This window comes from Lynx rufus, unplaced genomic scaffold (genome assembly GCF_022079265.1).
Source record: "Lynx rufus isolate CCGP_SWC_20201006 ecotype Redwood Valley unplaced genomic scaffold, mLynRuf1.p SCAF_7, whole genome shotgun sequence".
Classification (NCBI taxonomy): domain Eukaryota; kingdom Metazoa; phylum Chordata; class Mammalia; order Carnivora; family Felidae; genus Lynx; species Lynx rufus.
The window spans coordinates 75,489,931-75,513,305 of record NW_025814889.1 but is presented as its reverse complement, the minus strand read 5'-3'; the positions used below and the strand labels follow the sequence as shown (position 1 = coordinate 75,513,305).

At 38.2% G+C, this 23,375-nt stretch overlaps 2 protein-coding genes across 2 annotated transcripts; both read right to left on the bottom strand.

Annotated features, from left to right (window-relative positions):
* Positions 1-9,068: 9,068 nt before the first annotated feature.
* LOC124502360 (olfactory receptor 8S1-like) lies at positions 9,069-10,031 on the bottom strand. Its single transcript, XM_047066985.1, has one exon. The coding sequence runs from the start codon at positions 10,029-10,031 to the stop codon at positions 9,069-9,071; it is 963 nt and encodes a 320-aa protein (XP_046922941.1).
* A 12,414-nt stretch (positions 10,032-22,445) lies between these two features.
* Positions 22,446-23,375, bottom strand: LOC124502345 (olfactory receptor 8S1-like). The gene has a single exon (XM_047066967.1). The coding sequence runs from the start codon at positions 23,370-23,372 to the stop codon at positions 22,446-22,448; it is 927 nt and encodes a 308-aa protein (XP_046922923.1). The 5' UTR covers positions 23,373-23,375.

Below are 23,375 nucleotides of genomic sequence, written 5' to 3'. Positions count from 1 at the left end.
TGTAATTGTGGTACCAATTACGTTCCCACAATGTCCCAAGGGTTCCCTTTTCTCCACATCTTTGCCAACACATATCTATTTTCTTTTTGATAATTGCCATTCTAACAGGTTTGTAGTTTTGATTTGCATTTTCCTAATAATTAGTGATGTTGAACATTTTTTCATGTACCTGTTGCCATTTGAATGTCTTTGGAAAAATGTCTGTTCAGGTGATTTGCCCATTTTTTTAAATTGGATTATTTTTTGTTGTTGTTGAGTTGGATAAGTTCCTTATGTATTTGGGATATTAACTCCATGACAGTTGTATGGTTTGCAAATACTTCTCTAATTCTGTAGGTTGCCTTTTCTTTTTGTTGGTTGTCTCCTTTGATGTATAGGAGTTCCACTTGTTTATTTTTGCTTTTATTGTTTATACTTTTGGTGTCCTATCCAAAAAAATAATTGCCAAGAGCAAATCAAAGGGCTTTATCCCTATGTTTTCCTTTTTAAATTAATTTTTAAAAACATTTATTTATATTTAGAGAGAGAATGAGAGTGAGAGAGAGAGAGAGAGAGAGAGAGAGAGAGAGAGACAGACCATAAGCATGGGAGGGGCAGAGAGAGAGGGAGACACAGAAACTGAAGCAGGCTCCAGGCCCTGAGCTGTCAGCACAGAGCCCAGTGTGGAGCTGGAACCCATGAACTACGAGCTTATGACCTGAGCTGAAGTGGGACGCTTAACCAACTGAGTCACCCAGGAGTCCCAACCCCTATGTTTTCTTCTAGGAGTTTTATGATTACAGGTCGTATGGTCTTATGTTTAAGAACTTAATCTATTTCAAGTAGTTTTTGTAAGTGGTGTAAGATAGGGGCTTAGTTTCATTTTTTTGCATGTGGATATCCAGTTTTCCCAACACAATTTATCAGAAGCTATCCTTTCTATATTGTGTAATCTCGTGCCCTTGCAAAGGTTGGCTCACTATATATACATGTGTTTATTTCTGGACTCTTGATTCTATTCCAATGGTCTATTTTTATGTCAATATCATACTATTTTGATTACTATAGCTTTGCTACATAGTTTGAAATTAGGAAATATAATGCCTCTGGTTTTGTTTTTCTTTCTCAAGATTGTTGTGATTATGTGGACTCTTTTATGGTTCCATACAAATTTTAGGATTTAAGAAATCTATTTCCATGAAAAATGCCATTGGAATTTTGATAGGGATTGCACTGAATTTGTAGATGGCTTCGAATAGTATGGACATTTTAACAATATTAATTTTTCTGATCCATGAACATGGATATCTGACCATTTATTTGTGTCTTCCTCAATTTCTTTCAGGAGTGTCTGATAGTTTTCAGTGCACAAGTCTTTCACCTTCTTGGTTAAATTTATTCCTAAGTCTTTTATTGTTTTGGATGCAATCATAAATGGGATTGTTCTCTTTTCTTTTCAGACAGCTTGATCTTAGTGTATAAAAAGGCAACTAATTCTTTTTAATTTAAAATTTTTACTTAAATTCTACTTAGTTAAATTCTAGTTAGTTAACACACAGTGCAATATTGGTTTCAGGAGTAGAATTCAGTGATTCATCAATTACATACAACACCCAGTGCTCATCATAACAAATACCCTCCTTAGTACCCATCACCCATCTAGCCCATCCCTCCATCAATCCTTAATTTGTTCTCTATCTTTAAGAGTCTCTCATGGTCTGTTTTTCTCTATTCCACACCCCTCCCCCATCTATTCATCTGTTTTGTTTCTTAAATTCCACATATGAGTGAAAGCACGTGGTATTTGTCTTTCTCTGACTGACTTCTTTCGCTTAGCATAATACGGTCCAGCTCCATCCACATTGTTGCAAATGGCAAGATTTCATTTATTTTGATGGTTGAGGAATATTCCATTGTGTGTGTATATATGTATATATATGTGTATATATGCATGTATATATATATACCACATCTTTATGTATTATATGTATGTGTATATATGTATGTATATAGGATTTAAGAAATCTATTTCTGTGAAAATATACCTTTGTTCTGTATATATATATATATATGTATATATATACAGAAGATGTGATATATATATATATATATATATATATATAAAGAAGATGTGGTGTATATATATATACATATACGTATATATGTATATGTCAATGGACATTTGGGCTCTCTCCATAACTTGGCTGTTGTGGATAGTGTTATAAACATTGGGGTGCATGTACCCCTTCAAATTTGTATTTTTTGTATCCTTTGGGTAAATACCTAGTAGTGCAATTGCTGGATTGTAGGGTAGTTCTATTTTTACCTTTTTGAGGAAACTCCATGCTGTTCTCCAAAGTGGCTGTACCAGTTTGCATTCCCACCAACAGTGCAAGAAGATTCCCCTTTCTTTGCATCCTTGCCAGCACCTATTGGTTCTTTTGTTGTTAATTTTAGGCATGCTGACAGATGTGAAGTGGTATCTCATCATGTTTTGTTTTTTTCTTAATTTTTAAACAAAAAAGTTTTTAATGTTTATTTTTTTTTTAATTTTTAATTTTTATTTATTTATTTTGAGAGAGAGACACACACACACACACAGAGTGTGAGTGGTAGAGAGTGAAGAATGGAGAGAATCTCAAGCTGGTTCTGTGTTCTCAGCACAGAGTCAGATGCGGGGCTCCATCCCACGACCCTGGGATGATAACTGAGCCAGAATCAAGACTCAGATACTCAATCAACTGAGCCACCCAGGCGCCACTTTAATGTGTGTGTGTGTGTGTGTGTGTGTGTATGTATTTTTTTTTAATGTATATTTTTGAGAGAGAGAGAGAGAGAGAGAGAATCTGAAACAAGCTCCAGAGCTGGTCGCAGGGCTGCAACTCAGGCTGCAACAGTGAGATCAAGACCTAGCTGAAGACACGCTTAACTGACTGAGCCATCCAGAGGCCCCTAATTTTTTTTTTAATGTTTATTTTTGAGAGAGAGAGAGAAAGAGACAAAGAGCCAGTGGGAGAGGGGTGAAGAGAGAGGGAGACAGAATCTGAAGCAGACTGCAGGCCCTGAACTGTCAGCACAAAGCCCAACATGGGGCTTGAACCCACAAACCGTGAGATCATGTCCTGAGCAGAAGTCCGATGTTTAACTGACTGAGCCACCCAAGCGCCCCTCATGGTGGTTTTTATTTGTATTTCCCTGATGATCAGTTGCATATCTTTTCATGTCTGTTGGCCATCTGGATGTCTTCTTTGGAAAAGTGTCTATTCATGTCTTCTGTCCATTTCTTTAAAAAATTTTTTTTAAATGTTTATTTATTTTTGAGAGAGAGAGGGAGTGTGAGTGAGGGAGAAGCAGAGAGAGGGAGACACAAAATCTGAAGCAGGCTCCAGGCTCTAAGCTGTCAGCACAGAGCCTGATACAGGGCTCGAACCCACGAACTGTGAGATCATGACCTGAGCCGAAGTTGGATACTTAACTGACTGGGCCAGCCAGGTTCCCCTTCTGTCTATTTCTTAAAAGGATTATTTGTTTTTTTAGTGTTGAGTTTGCTAAGTTCTTTATAGATTTGTAAATGCTAAGCCTTTATTAGGTCATTTGCAAATATCTTTTCCCATTCCATTAGTTGCCTTTTAGTTTTATTGATTGTTTCCTTCCATGTATAGAAGCTTTTTATTTTGATGAAGTTCCAATAGTTCATTTTTACCTTTGTTTCCCTTGCCTCTGGTGACCTGTCTAGTAAGAAGTTGCTATGGCCAAGGTCAAAGAGGTTGCTACCTGTGTTCTCCTTTAGGATTTTGCTGGTTTCCTGTCTCACATTAGCTCTTTCATCCATTTTTAATTTATTTTTATATGTGGTATAAGAAAGTGGTCTAGTTTCATTCTTCTGCATGTTGCTGTCCAATTTTCCCAACACCGTTTGTTGAAGAGACCATCTTTTTTCCATTAGATATTCTTTTTTCTGCTTTGTTGAAGATTAGTTGACCATAAACTAACTTTTTATATTGATTTTGTGTCCTGCACCTTTACTGAATTAATTGATTAGTTTAATAGCTTTTTGGTGGAGTCTTTAGTATTTTCATATGTATGATCACCTCATCTGCAGACAGAAACAATTTTTCTTCTTCCTTTCCAATTTGGATGCCTTTTGTTTCTTTTTCTTACCATTATTTTCTGGCTAAGACTTACAGAACTATGTTGAATAGTAATGGTGAGAGTAGGCACCCTGTCTTCATCTTATTCTTTGAGGAAAAACTTTCTGTTTTCACATTAAGTGTGATATTAGCTATGGACTTAACATATATGGTCTTTGTTATGTTGAGGTACCTTCCTTCTGTACCTTATCGGTTGAAAGTTTTTTCATGAAACGATGTTCAATACTGTCAAGTTCTTTTTCTGCATGTATTAAGATGATCATAGGTTTTCTGTCTTTTGTTAATGTGGTGTATATCATGTTTTTTGATCTTCAGTATTGAACCATTCTTGCATTTCTGGAATAAATCCTACTTGATTGTGGTGTATGATCCTTTTAAAAAAATGTTTATTTGGGGCGCCTGGGTGGCTCAGTCGGTTAAGCGTCCGACTTCGGCTCAGGTCATGATCTCGCAGTTCGTGAGTTCAAGCCCTGCGTCGGGCTCTGTGCTGACAGCTCAGAGCCTGGAGCCTGTTTCAGATTCTGTGTCTCCCTCTCTTTCTGACCCTCCCCCGTTCATGCTCTGTCTCTCTCTGTCTCAAAAATAAATAAACGTTAACAAAAAAATAAAAAATAAAAAAAATGTTTATTTATTTATTTGTTTTAGGGAGAGAGAGACAGAGCATGAGTGGGAGAGGGGCAGAGAGAGAGGGAGACACACAGAATCTGAAGCAGGCTCAGGCTCTGAGGTGTCAGCACAGAGCCCGATGCAGGGCTTGAACTCACAGACTATAAGATCATGACCTGAGCCGAAGTTGGATGCTTAACTGACTGAGCCACCCTGGTGCCCCATGTACGATCCATTTAATGTGTTCTTGAATTCAGTTTGATAGTGTTTGATTGAGGGTCTTTGTATCTATTTTAATGAGGGATATTGGCCTGTAATTTTCTTGTAGTATCCTTGTCTGGCTTTGGTATTAGGGTAATGCTGTTATTATAAAATGTTCCCTCCTCTTCAGTTTTTTGGAAGAGTTTGAGAAGGATTGGTATGACCTCTTATTTTAATATTTGGTAGGATTCAACAATAAAAGCATCAGGTCATACGCTTTTCTTTGTTGAGAGGTTTGATTACAGATTCAATCTCTTGTTATTGGTCTGTTTAGATTTTATATTTCTTCATGACTCAGTCTTGGCAGGTGATATACATCTAGCAATTTCTCCATTTCTTCTAGGCTATGTAATTTGTTGGTATATAATTATTCATAGTAGTCTTTTTTAATCTTTGTTTTTCTGTTGTATCAATTGTAACATCTCCTCTTTCATTTCTGATTTTATTTATAGTTGACCCTTTAACAACCCGAGTCAGTCAAAAATCTGCATATAGCTTTTGACTCCTCCTAAACTTAACTACTAATAGTCTACTGTTGACCAGTCTACTGTTGACCTTACTGATAACAAACAGTTGGCTGTTGATGGTCTCTATTTCATTTTTCATTTCATTCATTGTATTCTTCAGCTCCAGAAGAAGCTGAATTATTTTTAATAATTTCTATCTTTCTGCGAAAGCTCTTACTGTGTTCATGTATCATTTTCCTGATTTAGTTGAATTGTCTTTCTGTGTTTTCCTGTAGCTTATTGAGCTTCCTTAAAACATCTATTTTGAATTCTTTATAAGGCAAATCATAGATCTCCAGTCCTTTGTGTTGGTTACTGAAAAATTATTTTGTTCCTTTGGTGGTGTCAGGTTTCCTTGATTTTTCTTATTCCTTGATGTCTTGTGTTGTCTTTGCATTTGAAGACTCAGTCACCTCCTCCAGTCTCTACTGCCCTGCTTTCAGGAGAGAAATACCTTGTGTTGGCCTTCTAGGTATTTTGAGGCTTTCTCTGAGTTTTTCTATGGATACACCTACTCTATGCTTCTTGCTTCCTCTTAGGCAGAATTCTTAAAATTGTTTGCCTTTTTTTGATCCTGCAAAGCCAGGGTGGGTACCAACAGCCTCCTGTTTGCTTTCCCTAGGGCAGTGTTGAATGCATCGATGCTGAATGCATCAGTATCCATGCATTTTCTTAGTCCTATAGAGTTGTGCCATTTTTCTACATTTTCTCACTAGCTGTCTGCAAAGGCTTATATTTGTTGCCATTAGGGACCACACAGGTTGACAGCTACAGGGTGGTAGGGTATGTGTGTTAGGCATCTGGAATATTGGAGGTGCCCATGGGCCAGGTGGGGGGGATCCACAGGTGAGGTATCACCAGCAGCTCATAGGCTGTCTTCTTGGTGGTATCTGTGAAGTGGTTAGTGGGACCCATGTCTCTTTGATGCCCTCTGAGAGCAACTGGCTGCTGTTCTCCAAGGCCCTTCATTCATAGTCATGTAGCACACCTTAGTATTCTGGAGGCAGCAAGAAAGAAGTTGGCCTCCTTCTTATCCCATACAGCTGGGGAAGCCAGGTGCTTACTCACATGCTCCCATTTTCCTCCATGGGAGAAATTATGGGCTGAGAAGGTCTCTCTTGGCACTGAGCTGTGCCCTTTGGGGAGGGTGACATGGGTACAGAATAACTGTTCATTGTACCCTCTCCAGTGCATCTAATCATGGATAATTTTTCCTCTAACAGTTTACCGGAAATTCTTCCTCTTGCCCCTGTTTAGGAGGGTGTATTAGTCATGCTTCTCCAGAGAAATAGAAAGAGTAGGCTTTGTATTCATGTATAGAATAAGTTTTATTTTAAGGAATTTGCCTATGTGATTGTGGAGGCTTGGTGATTCCAAAATCTGATGGAGGAAGTTGGCAGACTGGAGACTTGGGAAAGAGCTGCAGCTCAAGTCCAGAAACAATCAGCTGGTAAACCAGGTAGAACTGATGTTGTAAATGAAGCTTAAAGGCAGTCTGCTGGAAGAATTCCCTCCTGCTCAGGGGAGGGCAGCCTTTTGTTCTATTGGATCCTGCAACTGATTGGACAAGGCCCACCCATATTATGGAGGGCAATCTACTTTACTCTAAATCTGTGAAAATTTAATGTTAATTTCATCCAAAAACATCCTCACAGAAACATCCAGAATAATGTTTGACCAACTATCTTGGCATCATGGCCCAGCCAAATTGAGACATAAAATTAGCCAACAGAGAAGGGATAGAGTAAAAAGTGAGAAATGCTTTCAAGTACAATGATATATCAAACTTATGTTTTTCGTGGTAGTCCATTTCAAAAAAGAATTATTTTTTTTAATAGATACTTTACTCTAAGTATTTTAGAAGATTTAAAACATCCTCCCAAGCTTTAGCGTAAGAATATCTCACCATCCACCAGAATAGTCTGGAGAAATATTCAGAATGCCTTGGACCATGTGGTACTTGTCATGAATTAACTGATCCGTGCTGGTCACAACATTGATTACCATGGATGATGAGATTGGAGATGGGAAGTTCAACGGTACATTAAAAGAATTATTCACCAAGGGTGCCTGGGTGGCTCAGTCAGTTAAGCATCCAGCTGTTGGTTTAGGCTCAGGTCTTGATCTCACAGTTCATGAGTTTGAGCCTGGAGTCAGGTTCTGCCCTGACAGTGCAGAGCCTGCTTGAGACTCTCTATCTCCCTCTCTCTGCCTCTCCCCCATTTGTGTTCTCTCTCTCTCTCAACACAAACAAATACACTTAAAAAAATAAAAGAATTATTCACCATGATCAAGTGGGATTCATTCCTGGGCTGCAGGTCTGGTTCAATATTCATAAATCAATCAATGTGATATATCACATTAATAAAAGAAAGGATAAGAACCACATAATCTTTTCAATAGAAGCAGAAAAAGCATGTGACAAAATACAGCATCCTTTCTTGATAAAAGCCCTCAAGAAAGCAGGGATAGAAGGAACATAAACATGATAAAAACCCTATATGAAAGGCCCACAGCTAATACCATCCCTCAATGGGGAAAAACCTGAGAGCTTTCCGACTAAGATCAAGAAGTAGTATTTTTTTTAAATAAAATTTTAATTTTAGAATAGTTTTAGATTTATATAAAAGTTGCAAAGATAGTACAGAGCATTCCCATATACCCCCACCCAGTCTTCATTATTATTAGCATTTTATTTACATTAGTATGGTATACTTATCATAATTAATGAACCATATTGATAAATTATTACTAAAGTCCATAATGTATTCATATTTCCCTAGTTGTTATCTAAAGTCCAATTTCTATCCTAAGATTCTATCCAGGAGAGCACATTACACTTAATTCTTGTATCCTTAGGCACCTCTTGATTGTGATAGTTCTCAGACTTTGTTTTTGATGACACTGGCAGTCCTAAGGAGTACTAGTCAGATATTTTGTACAGACCCCATCAATTTGGTTTTATTTGATGTTTTTCTCATGGTTATATTAGTGTTATGGGTTTGGGAGATGAGGACCACAGAAGTGAAGTACCATTGTCAGTCATCACATCATATCAAAGGTACATACTATCAACATGACTTAACCATTGCTGATATTAACCTTGGTCATTTGTCTTAGGTAGCATTTATCAGGTTTCTCCACTTTTTTCCCCCTTGTCACACTGTATTCTTTAGAAGGGGTCCAATACACTATGTTCAGCCCACATTTAAGGAGTAGGCAGGTACGCTCTACACTTCATTGAGAGTGCAGTTTCTACCTAAGTTATTTGGAATTCTTCTGAGAGGAAGATTTTCTGTTCTCTTCCATTTATTTCATTATTCAATTATTTATTTATATTAGTATAATACGTATTGATTTTATGCTTTTGGTTATAATCTAATATTATGTTGTTTCTTTTGTTGCTCAAATTGTCCCATCCTTAGTCACCCGGGTCTCTTTCATTTGGCTCCTGTGTCCCTTTAACATACCCTTATCATTGTGGGTGTTGTTGTTGTTGTTGTTGTTGAGTGCTTCCTTTCTGTTGCTACGAGATGCTTCAGGCTCATCTGGTACCTTTTCTGTTTCAGCCTTCAAATCTACCTGTTCTCTGCTCTCTGAGCTGTTGTAAACCTTTTTGCAACATTCTTTTCAGAGCTGCTTTTACTTCCTTGTTCTTTAAGCTGTAGACAAGGGGATTCACTAGAGGAGTGACCACACTGTACTGTATGGAAAAAATTAACTCCAGCGGGGAACTTAAGGTTGGCATGAGATAGCGAAGAAAAGCAGATCCATAGAAGAAACTCACTGCAGTGAGGTGGGAAGAGCAGGTGGAGAAGGCCTTGCTTCTGCCTGAGGTGGAGGTGATGCTCAGGATGGTGGAGATAATACGGGTGTAAGAGAAGAACACCAGGAGTAAGGTTCCAGAGGCATGAATGACGGCAGAGCACACCAGGACTGCAAAGTTGGTGGCGATATCAGAGCAAGACAGAGAGAATAGAGATGGCAGTTCACAGCTGAAGTGAGGCATGACATGAGCCTCACAGAAGTCCAAATTGCAAGCCATGAGGGTGTTAATGAGAGCATCCAGAAAGCCCAGTCCCCATGAGACCCATACCAGACCCCCACACAACTGTTTACTCATCACCTGGTCATAGAGCAGGGGGTAGCAGATGGCAGTATAGCGGTCATAGGCCATGGCAGAGAGCACAAAAGTTTCAGTCCCTGCGATGGAAAACACAAAAAATGCCTGAGCAAGGCAGCTTTCTATGGATACTGATTTCTTCTGAGACAGGAGATTCTCCAGCATCTTGGGCACAGTGACTGAAGTTAAACAAAGATCCAGGAAGGAGAGGTGACTCAAGAAGAAGTACATGGGGGTGTGGAGATGGGAATCAGTCATAATCGCCATCATGATCATCAGGTTCCCCATGATGGTCAGGAGGTAAATTTCCAGGAAAAATGCAAAGAGGAGAATTTGGGTGTGAGGGTCAGCAGATAGCCCAAGGAGGATGAATTCTGTGATGGTGCTGTGGTTTCCTAAGACCATGATGGAAGATGTTCCACTGGAATGAAAGCATAAAGAAGCATGAAATATTCACCTTCTTTTTGTGCCACCTCAGAATCTCTACTTTATTCCATGTATGCACATCTTCAGTGTGCTCATCTTTTACACAGATTTTTAAAACATCTACTCTCCCTCCCTCCCAGGATTCTTCCCTCACTTGATTGCCAACCTCACAGGTCCCGAACTCTGAACCAGACCATTAGTACTCTTGTGGCTCCTCTCCCACAAATAACTCTGGAGACCTTCATATAATTTTTCAGTTTAGTCTATGACTGAATGGTTTCATCTCCTTGAACTGTCCTTTGATGGTAACCTACAATACTACTGGTCAAACTATATCCAATACACTTCTTGGAGAAGTGATTCTAATCATCTCTGGTTTCTTGACTCACACAGTGTTTCACTCTCCATTCAAAAGCTTGTAAGAGTTCGATATTACTTTATAATATCATGCTATATTTATTATATTTCTACCATTCATGTGTCTCTCTCTAGTGTATTTGGTTATTTAATTCCAAGGACAGTTTCAAAATGTATGTGTGTGTGAGTATATGCATGTGGTGGGAAATGGGGTTAAGAAAGGAGATTGCTGGGAGTGCCTGAGTGGCTCAGTTGGTTGAACATCTGACTCCTCATTTTGGCTCAGGTCATGATCTCATTGTTAGTGAGTTCTAGCCTGGCACTGGGCTCTGTGCTGACAGCTCAAAGCCTGCTTGGGATTCTCTCTCTCCCTCTCTCTTCACCCCTCCCCTGCTCATGCTCCCTTTCTCTCTCTCAAAAATAAATAAACATTAAAAAAAAAAAAAGAAAGGAGATTTCTAACCTATATTTTTAAGATTAACCCTCCCCCACCCCAAAAATTCAGATTCATAGGACTTGTTCAGTTCCTCAGTTTGAACAGTCAGGATTTGCATCTCCTCTATATAAGCCTATGACCAGAACTTTTAATTCTACAGTGCTCCTGAATAATTATAAATTTATCTGGTTGGTATTTAAAGATTACTCAATTTTTGAAGTAATTTCTCTACCAGCAGAGAACCTGTTTTACTTGGTCTTTTCTGTGATGGATATTTTAAGCATTGCCCAGGTGGTTCTGCTACCTCTGTGCTACAGAATCAGGCATGAACTGGTCAGACCAGACTTGCCCCGGTGCCCTCATTACTCTCCTATTCTCTGCCTTGACTTCAGCTGAGACTCTGTTGAAAATTTTCCCTACAAATCTTGACCTAAATCCTACCTATTTTTCCATCTCACCTTAATTTCTATTTCTTCCCTTATATTACCTCCTTCCCTGCCTGGATGGATTATGGAAAATAATGATCCCTATTATTTCACTGGTCCCAATTATATCTAGGTATTATCAAATGTTTAGCTTTTTCTCTACTGGGAGATCTCAACAAAACTTCAGGGGCTGCATTATTTCAAATTTTAGAATATGGAAATTGAATCTGAAAATGCTGTGGTAACTTCTGGTGTTGAGAGGATTAGTGGATAAGCTTAACATCCCTCCCAGGTCTGTGAAGCTTCCATATCTGTGCTTTTTACACTCTGACTGGCTGACATTCATTTGCTTAAGCATGTCTACTTCTCTTCACTCTATGTTCTCTTTTGTCGCTTACTCTCTGAACTGTTTTGGGCCTTCACCTGGGTATCTATCTTACTCTGGCTTTTAGTAGGATGTATGAGTAGTGTTTCTTTTTCCTCCAAATGTGTTGCTTGTTTATGAAGAATACATTTGGTATTTAATCATCCATATTATCTTAAATCCCGAACATACAGCAGAATGAAAGGCAATAATGGGTGCTCAGGATTTGTTAAATGTAGAAAGAATGAAAGAATAAAGTAAATATGACATGTGCTTTGTTAGAGGAATATACCTAGCTTTAATTCTAACTTTAGAAATAAACAGAACTGGGGCACCTGGGTGGCTCAGTCAGTTAAGCATACAACTTTGGCTCAGGTCATGATCTCACGGTTCGTGGGTTTGAGCCCGGCATCGGGCTCTGTGCTGACAGCTCAGACCCTGGAGCCTGCTTGGGATTCTCTGTCTCCCTCTCTCTGCCCCTCCCCCACTCACGCTCTATCCCTCTCTGTCTCTCAAAAATAAACAAATGTAAAAAAAAAAGAAACAAACAAACAAAACTTGGGGCACCTGGGTGGCTCAGTTGGTTAAGCATCGACTTCAGCTCAGGTCATGATCTCACGGTTGGCGTGTTCGAGCCTGGCAATGTGCTGACAGCTCAGAGCATGGAGCCTGCTTCAGATTTTGTGTCTCCTTCTCTCTCTGCTCCTCCCCCGCTCGTGCTCTGTCTCTGTCTCAAAAATAAATAAACATTAAAAAAGTAAAAAAATAAATAAACAAAACTGGAGGATGCCTGGGAAGTGGTGGAGAAAGGTTGCAAAGACAGAAGACTTATCTTTTGTTGTAATAATTGGTACCTAAAGGTTCCTTCCTCCAGGGAGCAGCTCATTCTTACTAGCTAATTTCTGTCCATGCTGGGAGGGTGGCTTAAAACCATGACATTTATGTGTACATTCCATTGTCCCCCCTGTCAATTCAGTAATCTATCCATCTGTGTTCCTGTTCAATTATTTATCCATTAATTTATCAGTTCTCTCATTTACCTAATTATTCAAAATATTATGGGTCTACTTTGTGCAAGGCCTCCTACTTATAACAGATTGGCCAAACAACCTTATCTAATGTTTGTTGAACTGTTGTGTGAATACACTTATTTGTCTTGCTTTTCCAGTCATACATTTCTAGCATTCATAGCTGAGTTCTTGTGTTGGTTAACTTTTTTTATACCCAGCTTGAAACCTCAGACCCTTCCTTTAGTGAGTCTTTTCTGGTATGTAACTCTTTGCAATAATCATAACCTGTCACCCAGAATTCCGAATTGACTCTGAATTTCCCAGCTTTCATTCGGGGAATTTCACCACAGTGTCATGTTATTCTGGCCCACAGAACTCACAAGAACAGGTTCTATTCCTGCGGAGTGAGCCAATGTCCTGCTTTTCCTTTCTTTTCGTCTTTGTTTCTTTCTCTTTTTTTTGTTTATTTATTTATTTATTTTGAGAGAGGGGGAGAGAGAGAGAGAGAGAGTGAGCGAGTGAGCTCGAAAGCAGGGGAGGGGCAGAGACAGAGGGAGAGAGAAAGAATCCCAGGCCTGCTCTGCACTGTTAGTTCAAAGCCCAATGTGGGGCTCAATCTTATGATCTGTGAGATCATGACCTGAGCCGACACCAAGAGTTGGTTGCTTAACCAGCTGAGCCACCCAGGTGCCCCATCTTTTCTTATTTCTTATTTACACAAGTTCTCATATTCCCACCCCTTATCAGAACCCATATTCAAATCACCTCTCTGTTCTATCTGGCGAGTAACTTGCAGCCCAGCATGATAGCTCAGATTAATTCAGATTCTGTAGTGAAGATGAATAACCAGAAGGAAAGTTCAGTTCCTGCTGTCTCTGAATTTATAAAATCTCACTGGAATAAACGGTTTCTTTTGTTTTTCAGTAGCAAAGTAAACAGTCAATTCAGTACATTTACTTTAACTGGAAAATTTCTCAAGATTTATAACTTACTTTTTGATTTTGGCCATTTTCTCCATATTTACTCTCTAGTTTTTTCCATATTTGTTCTCATTGGAGACCTGGCCACAATCCCATTTTTATTTTTGGCATGTAACCCAAGCAAACTCCAGCATAACCGAAGGACTTTTGGAGCAACTGTGAGTTAGAGACCCGATATTTGAAAACCTCTGTTCTATGCTGAGGACCCACAAAGCCAACCCATCAGGAAGGCAGGTGGAAGCCCAACTTGTGAGATTCCGTGATTTGCTCCGCCTGGAACCTAATATAGATCCTCTGACTGTGACCAACTGAGGACAGGGCTTCATTTCAACCATGTAGCGAAAGCTAAGCACTAATTTCAAAGTCTCTTCACTTACCTTGTGAGAGGGAACAGTGGCTTCAATTCACATTGAAGTTGAATGTCTATTTTGAAATTCAGAAAAAGGTGAAGAGAGAGAAGTTTGAGTGCTCACATAAAGGAGGGTGGAAAGTAAGAAAGTAGAACCCAGGGGATCGTTTTCCACAAAATGTATTATTTACCACTTTGCCTGTATAGCTGTGTTTGAAACTTCTCAAATAGGCTGCTTCTTGCTATCTCGTATGTTTATGTCAGATATCACCTTAAAGAGAAGTGAAGCAGGAAATTGCATTTTCTGGGTCATTTAAAAAATAATCACAAATAATTATCACCATCCATCCTATGATTTTTGGCTGAAGTTTATGCTCCTGTGAATTCATTTTACTTAAATTAGCATTTGCCTAAATTTAAGATTCAATCAATTCTGAGAGGCAAAGAACATCAATTCCATTATAAATTATTAACTTGTTTAGATATAATAATCTTATATCATTTCAAGAAGACATTCCAAGAAAAAAAAAAAGTCTCAAAAGTTATCTGTTTGGTGAAAACACACAGAAAATATTAGTTAATTATATACATGACTGGATAGATAGATTAATGAAGATAGTATGAAAGGCAGGTCTAGTGCTGCAAGGCAGAGATGGTCTGGGTAACTATTCTTGGAAATATAGAACCTTTGATGTTCTGAGGTCACCTGAAATGGGAAGAAGGGCCAAATTCTTGTGGTTTGTATGCATGGAAGACAAACTTCAAATATGTCAATATTTTCCTTAAAATCTTCTCTGATTTCTGCTATTTCGCTTCCCCTTTAACCACTAATATTGATGACCAGAGTTGATGGAGTGGTTAATAATATCAGAAAAGTAAATTATTTTTAGCACATGCATTTAGGGTCTAAGAGAAGAAGGAGGATCTCAGACTACTGAAGTCTATCTACTATGATGTGCTTTTACCCATTCCTCCCCAGACTGAGAACCTCTTAGCTCCTGGTTTCAGTTTTCCAGACCAATGCAGATTTCATAGTCGCTGTAGACTCAATGCTAGAGAGCATAGAGAGGATTTATTTAGTAGATGCTAAAAACAGTTGAGGATAAGAGCCTCAAAGGAGAGAAATTTCCACAAAGGTCCTAGTGGTTGTAACTTAGTCTGCAGTACAAGCAAAAGATGATGAGAGAACTTAAAGCAAAAAGGAGTTGCCTAAGACAAGTAGGTACAGAAGACTAGATAAAAACAGTGGAAATCTCCAGAGGGGAATGTGGGGAACCTTTAGAGAAATCATAGAAGTCTGAATTTTTCTGGCACAAAACTCATCTTCTGGCTCTAGTCTTACCATAGTATAAGAAGTCATCTTTGGTCAGGTGTTCACTATGCACAGGAGAACCACTATTTCTCTAGCCTAATTTTAGAATGCATACATGTTTTCTATTCACAAGCTTCGAGGAGGGAAGGAAAATGTTTACTCTCACTCACTAAATACAGTGGGAAACATTCAAATTCTGAAAGGAGTACAAGAGAGACTTTTCTCATGTCATGTCAGACCCAATCACAGAGGCTACTACTCACTTATCTTTCTGAGTTTATACACTGGACAAAGAATATCAGTGAATTGAGTGATTTTCAGATATAATCTAGCTGAAGGGAATCAGATAGTCTGGTGGATCTCAGCAGTGCAAGGAAGCTGTAATCCCTGAGGTCATGGTCTGAAGCCAAACTTTAAGCTCATTAACTGGAAGAGTGAAGTTTGTAGAAGTCCTAGGGAATTCTCACAGATATAGGCTATAGAACTTTAGGGATGAAGTTTTAACTGGCCTTTGAAAGTAGGCAAGCTGGGAAGTCTTTTCCTGCTGGCCACTTATTAGGAAATTATTAAGGAAGGTATATAGTGAGATATAATTAACCTAACAGGCGACTTTCCCACATCATAAGGAACTGTATCTTTAAACAGCTGGGCCGAACATTTTCTGATTAAATCTATTAAAAAATCAGAAACGGTTACTTATTCAACTATCTGACTCATTGGATGCATCTGTGAAACCTCATTCTATGCAGTAGTATGGCAAAGAGCAGTGTGGAGACTAACATGATCCCAGGTCCAGCCTCACATCCTCATGGGAGGCATCTTTATCTCTGAAGATGAGTTGTTGGACATTAATGAGAAATTTCTCAGCTTATATGAAATTTTTTCTTTGAAATGTTTCCATTTTTGGAGCCTGGGAAGGGGACAAAAAAAGTTTCTATTTTTATTTAAAAAATTTAAACTTGAGGGGCGCCTGGGTGGCGCAGTCGGTTAAGCGTCCGACTTCAGCCAGGTCACGATCTCGCGTTCCGTGAGTTCGAGCCCCACATCAGGCTCTGGGCTGATGGCTCAGAGCCTGGAGCCTGTTTCCGATTCTGTGTCTCCCTCTCTCTCTGCCCCTCCCCCGTTCATGCTCTGTCTCTCTCTGTCCCAAAAATAAATAAACGTTGAAAAAAAAAAATTTTAAAAAATTTAAACTTGAGATATAATCAACATGTAACATCGTATAAGTTTAAGGTATAAATGTGTTGATCGATACATTCGTATATTGCAATATGAGTGCCATTGAAGTATTAGTTAACACCGAATAATTATAATATATAATATGTAATCATAATTACTTAGTAAATTAAAATATATATGTCACATAATTATAATTTCTTTTTTTTTTGTGGTGGGATCAAGAGCTAATCTCTTAGCAAGTTTGATGTTTGTAACAATACAGTACTGTTGCCTATAATCACTGTAAGGAATTTTAGATCCTCAGGGTTTATTTATCTACTGGTTGCAAATTGGTATCCTTAAACAAAATCTATCCAATTTCTCCATCCCCTCAACCTCTTGTAACCACCATTCTATTCTCTCATTTTACAAGTTTGGCTTTTTTTAGATTTCATATGTAAGTGATATCTATCATATGGGATTTTTCCTTTTCTGTCTAACATATCTCATTTGGCATAATGCCTTCAAGGGCCATCCATATTGTTGCAAATGGCAGGATTTTCTTCTTTCTTGTGGCTGAATATTCTCTGTGTGTATGTATATGTGTGTGTGTATGAGTGTATATATTATATGTATGTGTATATATATTATCATCTGTGTATATGTATGTGTGTATACACACACATATACATATAATAATATATATCTTCTTCATATGTTCTTCCACTGATGTATATTTAGTTTGTTTCTGTCTCGGCTATTGTAAATAATGCTGCAATGAATAAGGGGGTGCAGATATCTTTTCCAGATATTGATTTCATTTCCTCTGGGTATATACCAGAAGTGGAATTACTGCATCATATGATAGTTCTATTTTAATTTTTTGAAGAACCTCCATACTGTTTTCCACAGTGGCTGAACTAAATTACATTCCCACCAACAGTGTACAAGGGTTTCCTTTCCTCCACAGCCTCACCCTCACTTGTTGTTTTGTTTTGTTTTGTTTTTAATTTACATCCAAGTTAGTTAGCATATAGTGCAACAATGATTTCAGGTGTAGATTCCTTAATGCCCCTTCCCCATTTAGCCCATCCCCCCTCCCACAACCTCTCCAGTAACCCTCTGTTGTTCTCCATATTTAAGAGTCTCTTATGTTTTGTCTCCTCCCCCCCCGTGGTTTTATATTATTTCCGCTTCCCTTCCCTTGTGTTCATCTGTTTTGTCTCTTAAAGTCCTCATATGAGTGAAGTCATATGATGCTTGTCTTTCTCTGACTAATTTCACTTAGCATAATACACTCCAGTTCCATCCACATCGTTGTAAATGGCAAGATTTCATTCTTTTTGATTGCCAAGTAATACTCCATTGTATATATATACTACATCTTCTTTATCCATTTATCCATCGTTGGACATTTGGGATCTTTCCATACTTTGGCTATTGTTTATAAGGCTTCTATAAACATTGGGGTGCATGTGTCCCTTTGAAACAGTATACCTATATCCCTTGGATAAATACCTAGTAGTGCAATTGCTGGGTCGTAGGGTAGTTCTATTTTTAATTTTTTTGAGGAACCCCCATACTGTTTTCCAGAGTGGCTGCACCAGCTTACATTCCCACCAGCAGTGCAAAAGAGATCCTCTGTCTCCACATCCTCGCCAACATCTGTTGTTGCCTGACCAACACTTGTTATCTCCTCTTCTTCGTGATAGCCATTCTAGTAGGTGTTAGGTGTTTTGATTTGCATTTACCTAATGATTAGTGATGTTGAGCATCTTTTCATGTACATATTGTCCATTTGTATGTCTTCTTTGGACAAATGTTTATTTAGGTTATCTGACCATTTCAAAATCAGGTTGTTTTGTTTTTCTTTTTGGTTATTGAGTTGTAGGAATTCTTTATACATTTTGGTTATTAGCCTCTTATCCAGTATATGGTTTGCAAAAATGTTCTCTCATTCTGTAGGTTGCCTTTTCACCTCATTGATGGTTTCTTTGCTGGGCAAAGGCTTTTATATTTTAATGTAGTCCTACTTGTTGATTTTTGCACTTTTGGTGTCACATCTAAAAAATCATTGCCCAGATTAATGTCAAGGAGCTTCTTCCTTATGTTTACTTCTAGAAGTTTTACAGTATCAGGTCTTATGTTTAAATCTTTGATCCATTTTGAGTTAATTTTTGTGAGTGGTGTAAGATAGGGGTCCAGCCTTGTTTTTCTGCTTATAGTTATCTGGTTTCCCAGCACCATTTGTTGAAGAGGCTATCTTTTCCCCATTTGGAGTTCTTCGTTCTCTTGTCAAATATCAGTTGACAGTATATGCAGAAGGTTAATTTTGGGCTTTCTATTTTGTTCTATTGGTATACATGTTTATTTTTATGCCAACACAATACTGTTCAATTATTATAACTTTGTAGTAAAGTTGAAATCAGCAAATGTGATGCCTCTGGATTTATTATTCTGTTTCAGGATTTTTTGGCTCTTTGGGGTCTTTTGTGGTTCAATACAAATTTTAGGATTCCTTATTCTATTTCTGTGAAAAATTCTTTTATTTAGGTAAATTCCCAACACCAGTGAAATCACTGGATCATATCAGAAAACTATTTTTAATTTTTTGAAGGACCTCCACACTGTTTTCCATAGTGGCTGCACCACTTTGCATTCCCATTAATTGTGCATGAGGCTTTCTTCTTCTCCACAACCTCGCCAACACTTGTTTCTTGTGCTGAGTTTAGCCATTCTCACAGGTGTGAGGTGACATCTCATTGTGGTTTTGCTTTGCATGTCCCTGATGATGAGTGATGTTGAACATCCTTTCATGTGTCTGTTGGCTATCTGTATGTTTTCTTTGGGAAAATGTCTGTTAATGTCTTCTGTCCATTTTTTAAAAAAATATTTATTTATTTTTGAGAGAGAAAGAGACAGAGCATGAGCAGGGGAGGGTCAGAGAGAGAGGGAGACACAGAATCCTAGGCAGGCTCCAGGCTTCAAGCTGTCAGCACAGAGCCTGACACAGGGCTTGAACCCACAAACCCCAAGATCATGATCTGAGCGGAAGTCAGATGTTTAACCAACTAAGCTACCCAGGCACCCCTTCTGTCCATTTCAATTAGATTCTTATTTTGTGTGTGTGTGGAGTTGTCTTTATATATTTTGTATATTAACACTTTATTGGATATATACAAAGCAGAGTGAAAAGTAGGATATCAATACATATAGTATAGACATGGAAAAGATAATAAAATGAATATTATAAGCCACTTTAATTGTTAACAAATCTGAGAATTTATGTGACTGGGCCAATTTCTCTAAAAACACATTTTTTCCAAGTCTGGCAGAAGAAGCAGAGGTCTGAATCGTTTAATAGGTATTAAATAACTTGAATTCATTATTTTAAAAAAGCTCTTAGAAAGAAAGCCCTAATCATATTAGTTTAATAGTGAATTCTTATGAATATATGAAGAAGTAACAACCAATATTACACAGTTCTTCCACAGAATAGAAAAGAGAGGATGCATCTTAATTCTTTTTTTTTTAATTTTTTTTAATGTTTATTTATTTTTGAGACAGGGAGAGACAGAGCATAAATGGGGGAGGGTCAGAGAGAGAGGGAGACAGAATCTGAAACAGGGTCCAGGCTCTGAGCTGTCAGCACAGAGCCCGACGCGAGGCTCGAACTCACGGACCGTGAACCACCCAGGCGCCCCGCATCTTAATTCTTTTTATGAGTCTATTAAATCTTGATAATAAAACCGATGTGAAGCTTTACCTTTAATGTTTACTTATTTTTGAGAGAGACAGAGCACAAATGGGAGAGGAGCAAACAGAAAGGGAGACACAGAACCCAAAGCAGGCTCCAGGCTCTGAGCTGCCAACACAGAGCCTGATGTGGGGTTCGAACTCACAAACCATGAAATCACAACCTGAGCTGAAGTCAGACACTTAACCAACTGAGCCACCCAGGTGCCCCATGAAGTTTTATCTTTAAAAATCAACTAATAGAATTGACCTTTCTAACTAATAAAATTAGAAAATCTAGATGATAGCTCAATAGATACAGGAACACCATTTGATAAAACTTGACATAATTTATGCATAAAACACTTAGCAAACTATGAAAAGGAAAGAAAACTTTCTAAATCTGAAAAAGTTGATCTACAAAAAAAACCCCTTAAAATTAAGGAATGAATTTAACAAGTTCACTGATACATAAAAATAAATTATATTTTTCCATACCAATAAAATCACACATAGAATAACATTTAAAAATAATACTGCTTAAATAAGTTAAAAAACATTAAATGCCCAATAATACATTTCACAAAAGGTACAAAAACCCTCTATAATAAAAGCTATAATATATTTCTGAGAGAAATTAAAAAGACCTAATTAAATGGAAAGTTATAACTTGGTTAATTGGGTGACTCAATATTGTGAAGATGCCACCCCTTTTCAACTTGATCTATAGATTCAGACACAATCAAAATCCTGGACGTTTTTGCTGTTGATAAGCTGATTCTAAAAAATTGTCTGAAAATACAAAGAACCAAGCACATCCTGAAGAATTGTGTTACAAGGAACCCTTCTACTTCCAAACTTCGAAGCCTGTTATAATGATATAATAGTAAACATAGTTTGTTATTGGTACAAAAGCAGACAAACTAATCATGGAACAAAACGGAAGAAGATTCAGAAACAGACCCACACATACATATGATTTATGATAAAAGCAATATTACAGTGCAGTGGGAACATAAATGGTGATGGGTAAATGCATTTCCATTTGGAAAAAAAGGAATCTTGACCTTTATCACACATTATGCACAGAAAGCAATTCCAGGTGGATTATAATAAAGCACTAAAGCTTAAAAAAAACCAGAATATTTTCATAAACTAAGAGTAAGGAAAAAAATTTTAACACAGCACAAAAATAGCAAGTATATTATAAAGGAAAAACGATTAATTGGGGTTTATTACAATTAAGAATTTCTCTTCATCAGAACAACATTAAGAGAATGAAAGTCAATCCACAGGGCAGCAGAGGAAAAGGTGCTTAGCTTTATTAGCCATCAGAGAAATGCAAAGTACAGCCTTAAATGGAATCACAACTCACCCACTAGAATTATGAAATGAAAAACATAAAAATACCATGTGTATTTTATGGAGCACCTGGAATTCTCATAAACTACTATGGGAATATACAATTTTACAACCACGAAGGGAAAGTTCTTGGAAGTATGATGTATACCCTATTATCAAACAAAGCCATCTCTAGGTGTATACTAAAACAAAGCAAAACAAAAGTATCTATGCTCATTAAGGGATGTGTACAAGAATACTGACAGCTACATAAGTCATAACAGTCATAAACCAAAACTACACAAATATCTTTCAACAGTAAAATGGGTGAATAAATTATACGTTCACACAGTGGAAAATAATGCAACACTGAGAATAAACAATGAACAAATAACATTATACCTGAAGAGTTAGCTCTCTAAGTGCAATATTGAGTACATTAAATCAGGCACAAAAGAAAAAGAACTAGATGGTATGATTCCACTTCTGTGAAGAGCAAAAGAAGACAAAAGTGATATATGGTATTGTATTACTTGTGAGGGTGGGATCGTGTTGCAAAGGGGGACTTGATTTGGTTGCCAGCTTTTTGGTCATATTCTCTTTAAGAAAATTGATTGTGTTGTATACTTATATTCTGTGCACTTTTTGTATGTATGTCATATTTTGGTAAAAATAGGTCAAAAATGATTCCTGTCCATTTATTATTGAGACTGCTCAATAATTTGTTCAATTACGATCTCTATGTATAGAAAAAAATTAGAATAAGATATACTGAGTCTGGGTGTTAAATTATATACTAAGGCATCTGTCAGCATTTAACAAGATAGGCATTCAGCCAATTTTACTTAACATCAATTCAACAGGTATCTGCATGCATGCAGTTCTAGCCTAACACCTAATCATCTCCATCCAGTTTGCTACCTGTACTATTGCAAAAACTTTCCCAAGGTTCTTCTCAGTGCATTTTTAACCTCCTTGTTTTTCAGGCTGTAGATGAGGGGATTCACTAGGGGAGTGACCACACCATACTGTATGGAGAAGATGAGCTCCAGAGGTGAGCCTGAGGTTGGCATGAGATAACGGAGGAAAGCTGAGCCATAGAAGAAGCTCAGTGCAGTGAGGTGAGAGGAGCAGGTGGAGAAGGCCTTGCTTCTGCCTGAGGAGGAGCTAATGCTCAGGATGCTGGAGACAATGCGCACATAGGAGAAGAAAATCAGGAAGAATGTACCACCGCCATGCAGGAGTGTAGAACAGACCAGGACAGTGAGGCTGGTAGAGACATCAGAGCAGGACAAAGGGAAGAGGGAGGGCAACTCACAGCTATAGTGATGGATGATTTTTGCTTCACAGAAATCCAAGTTCATTGTCAGGGGGGTGTTAATGAGTGCATCTAGAAACCCCAGGCTCCATGAGCCCCATACAAGCTGCATATACAGCTGATTATTCATTACCAGGCCATAGAGGAGTGGGTGACAGATAGCAGCATAACGGTCATAGGCCATTGCTGAGAGTAAGCAGACTTCTGTTCCTCCAATGTCAAACACAAAGAAGGCTTGAGCCAGGCAGCCCCCAACTGAGATGGTTTTGCTCTGAGACAGGAGGTTCTCCAGCAGCTTGGGCACTATGGCAGTAGAGAAACAAAAGTCCATGAAAGAGAGGTGGCTCAGGAAGAAGTACATAGGTGTGTGGAGATGGGGATCTTCCCTGATGACCAACAGCATCGATAGATTTCCCATTATAGTAAAGAGGTAAATCCCAAGGAAAAGCACAAAGAGCAGAACCTGGACGTGGGAGTCAACAGACAGGCCAAGGAGGATGAACTCTGTGATGGTGCTGTGGTTCCTCAAAGCCATTTA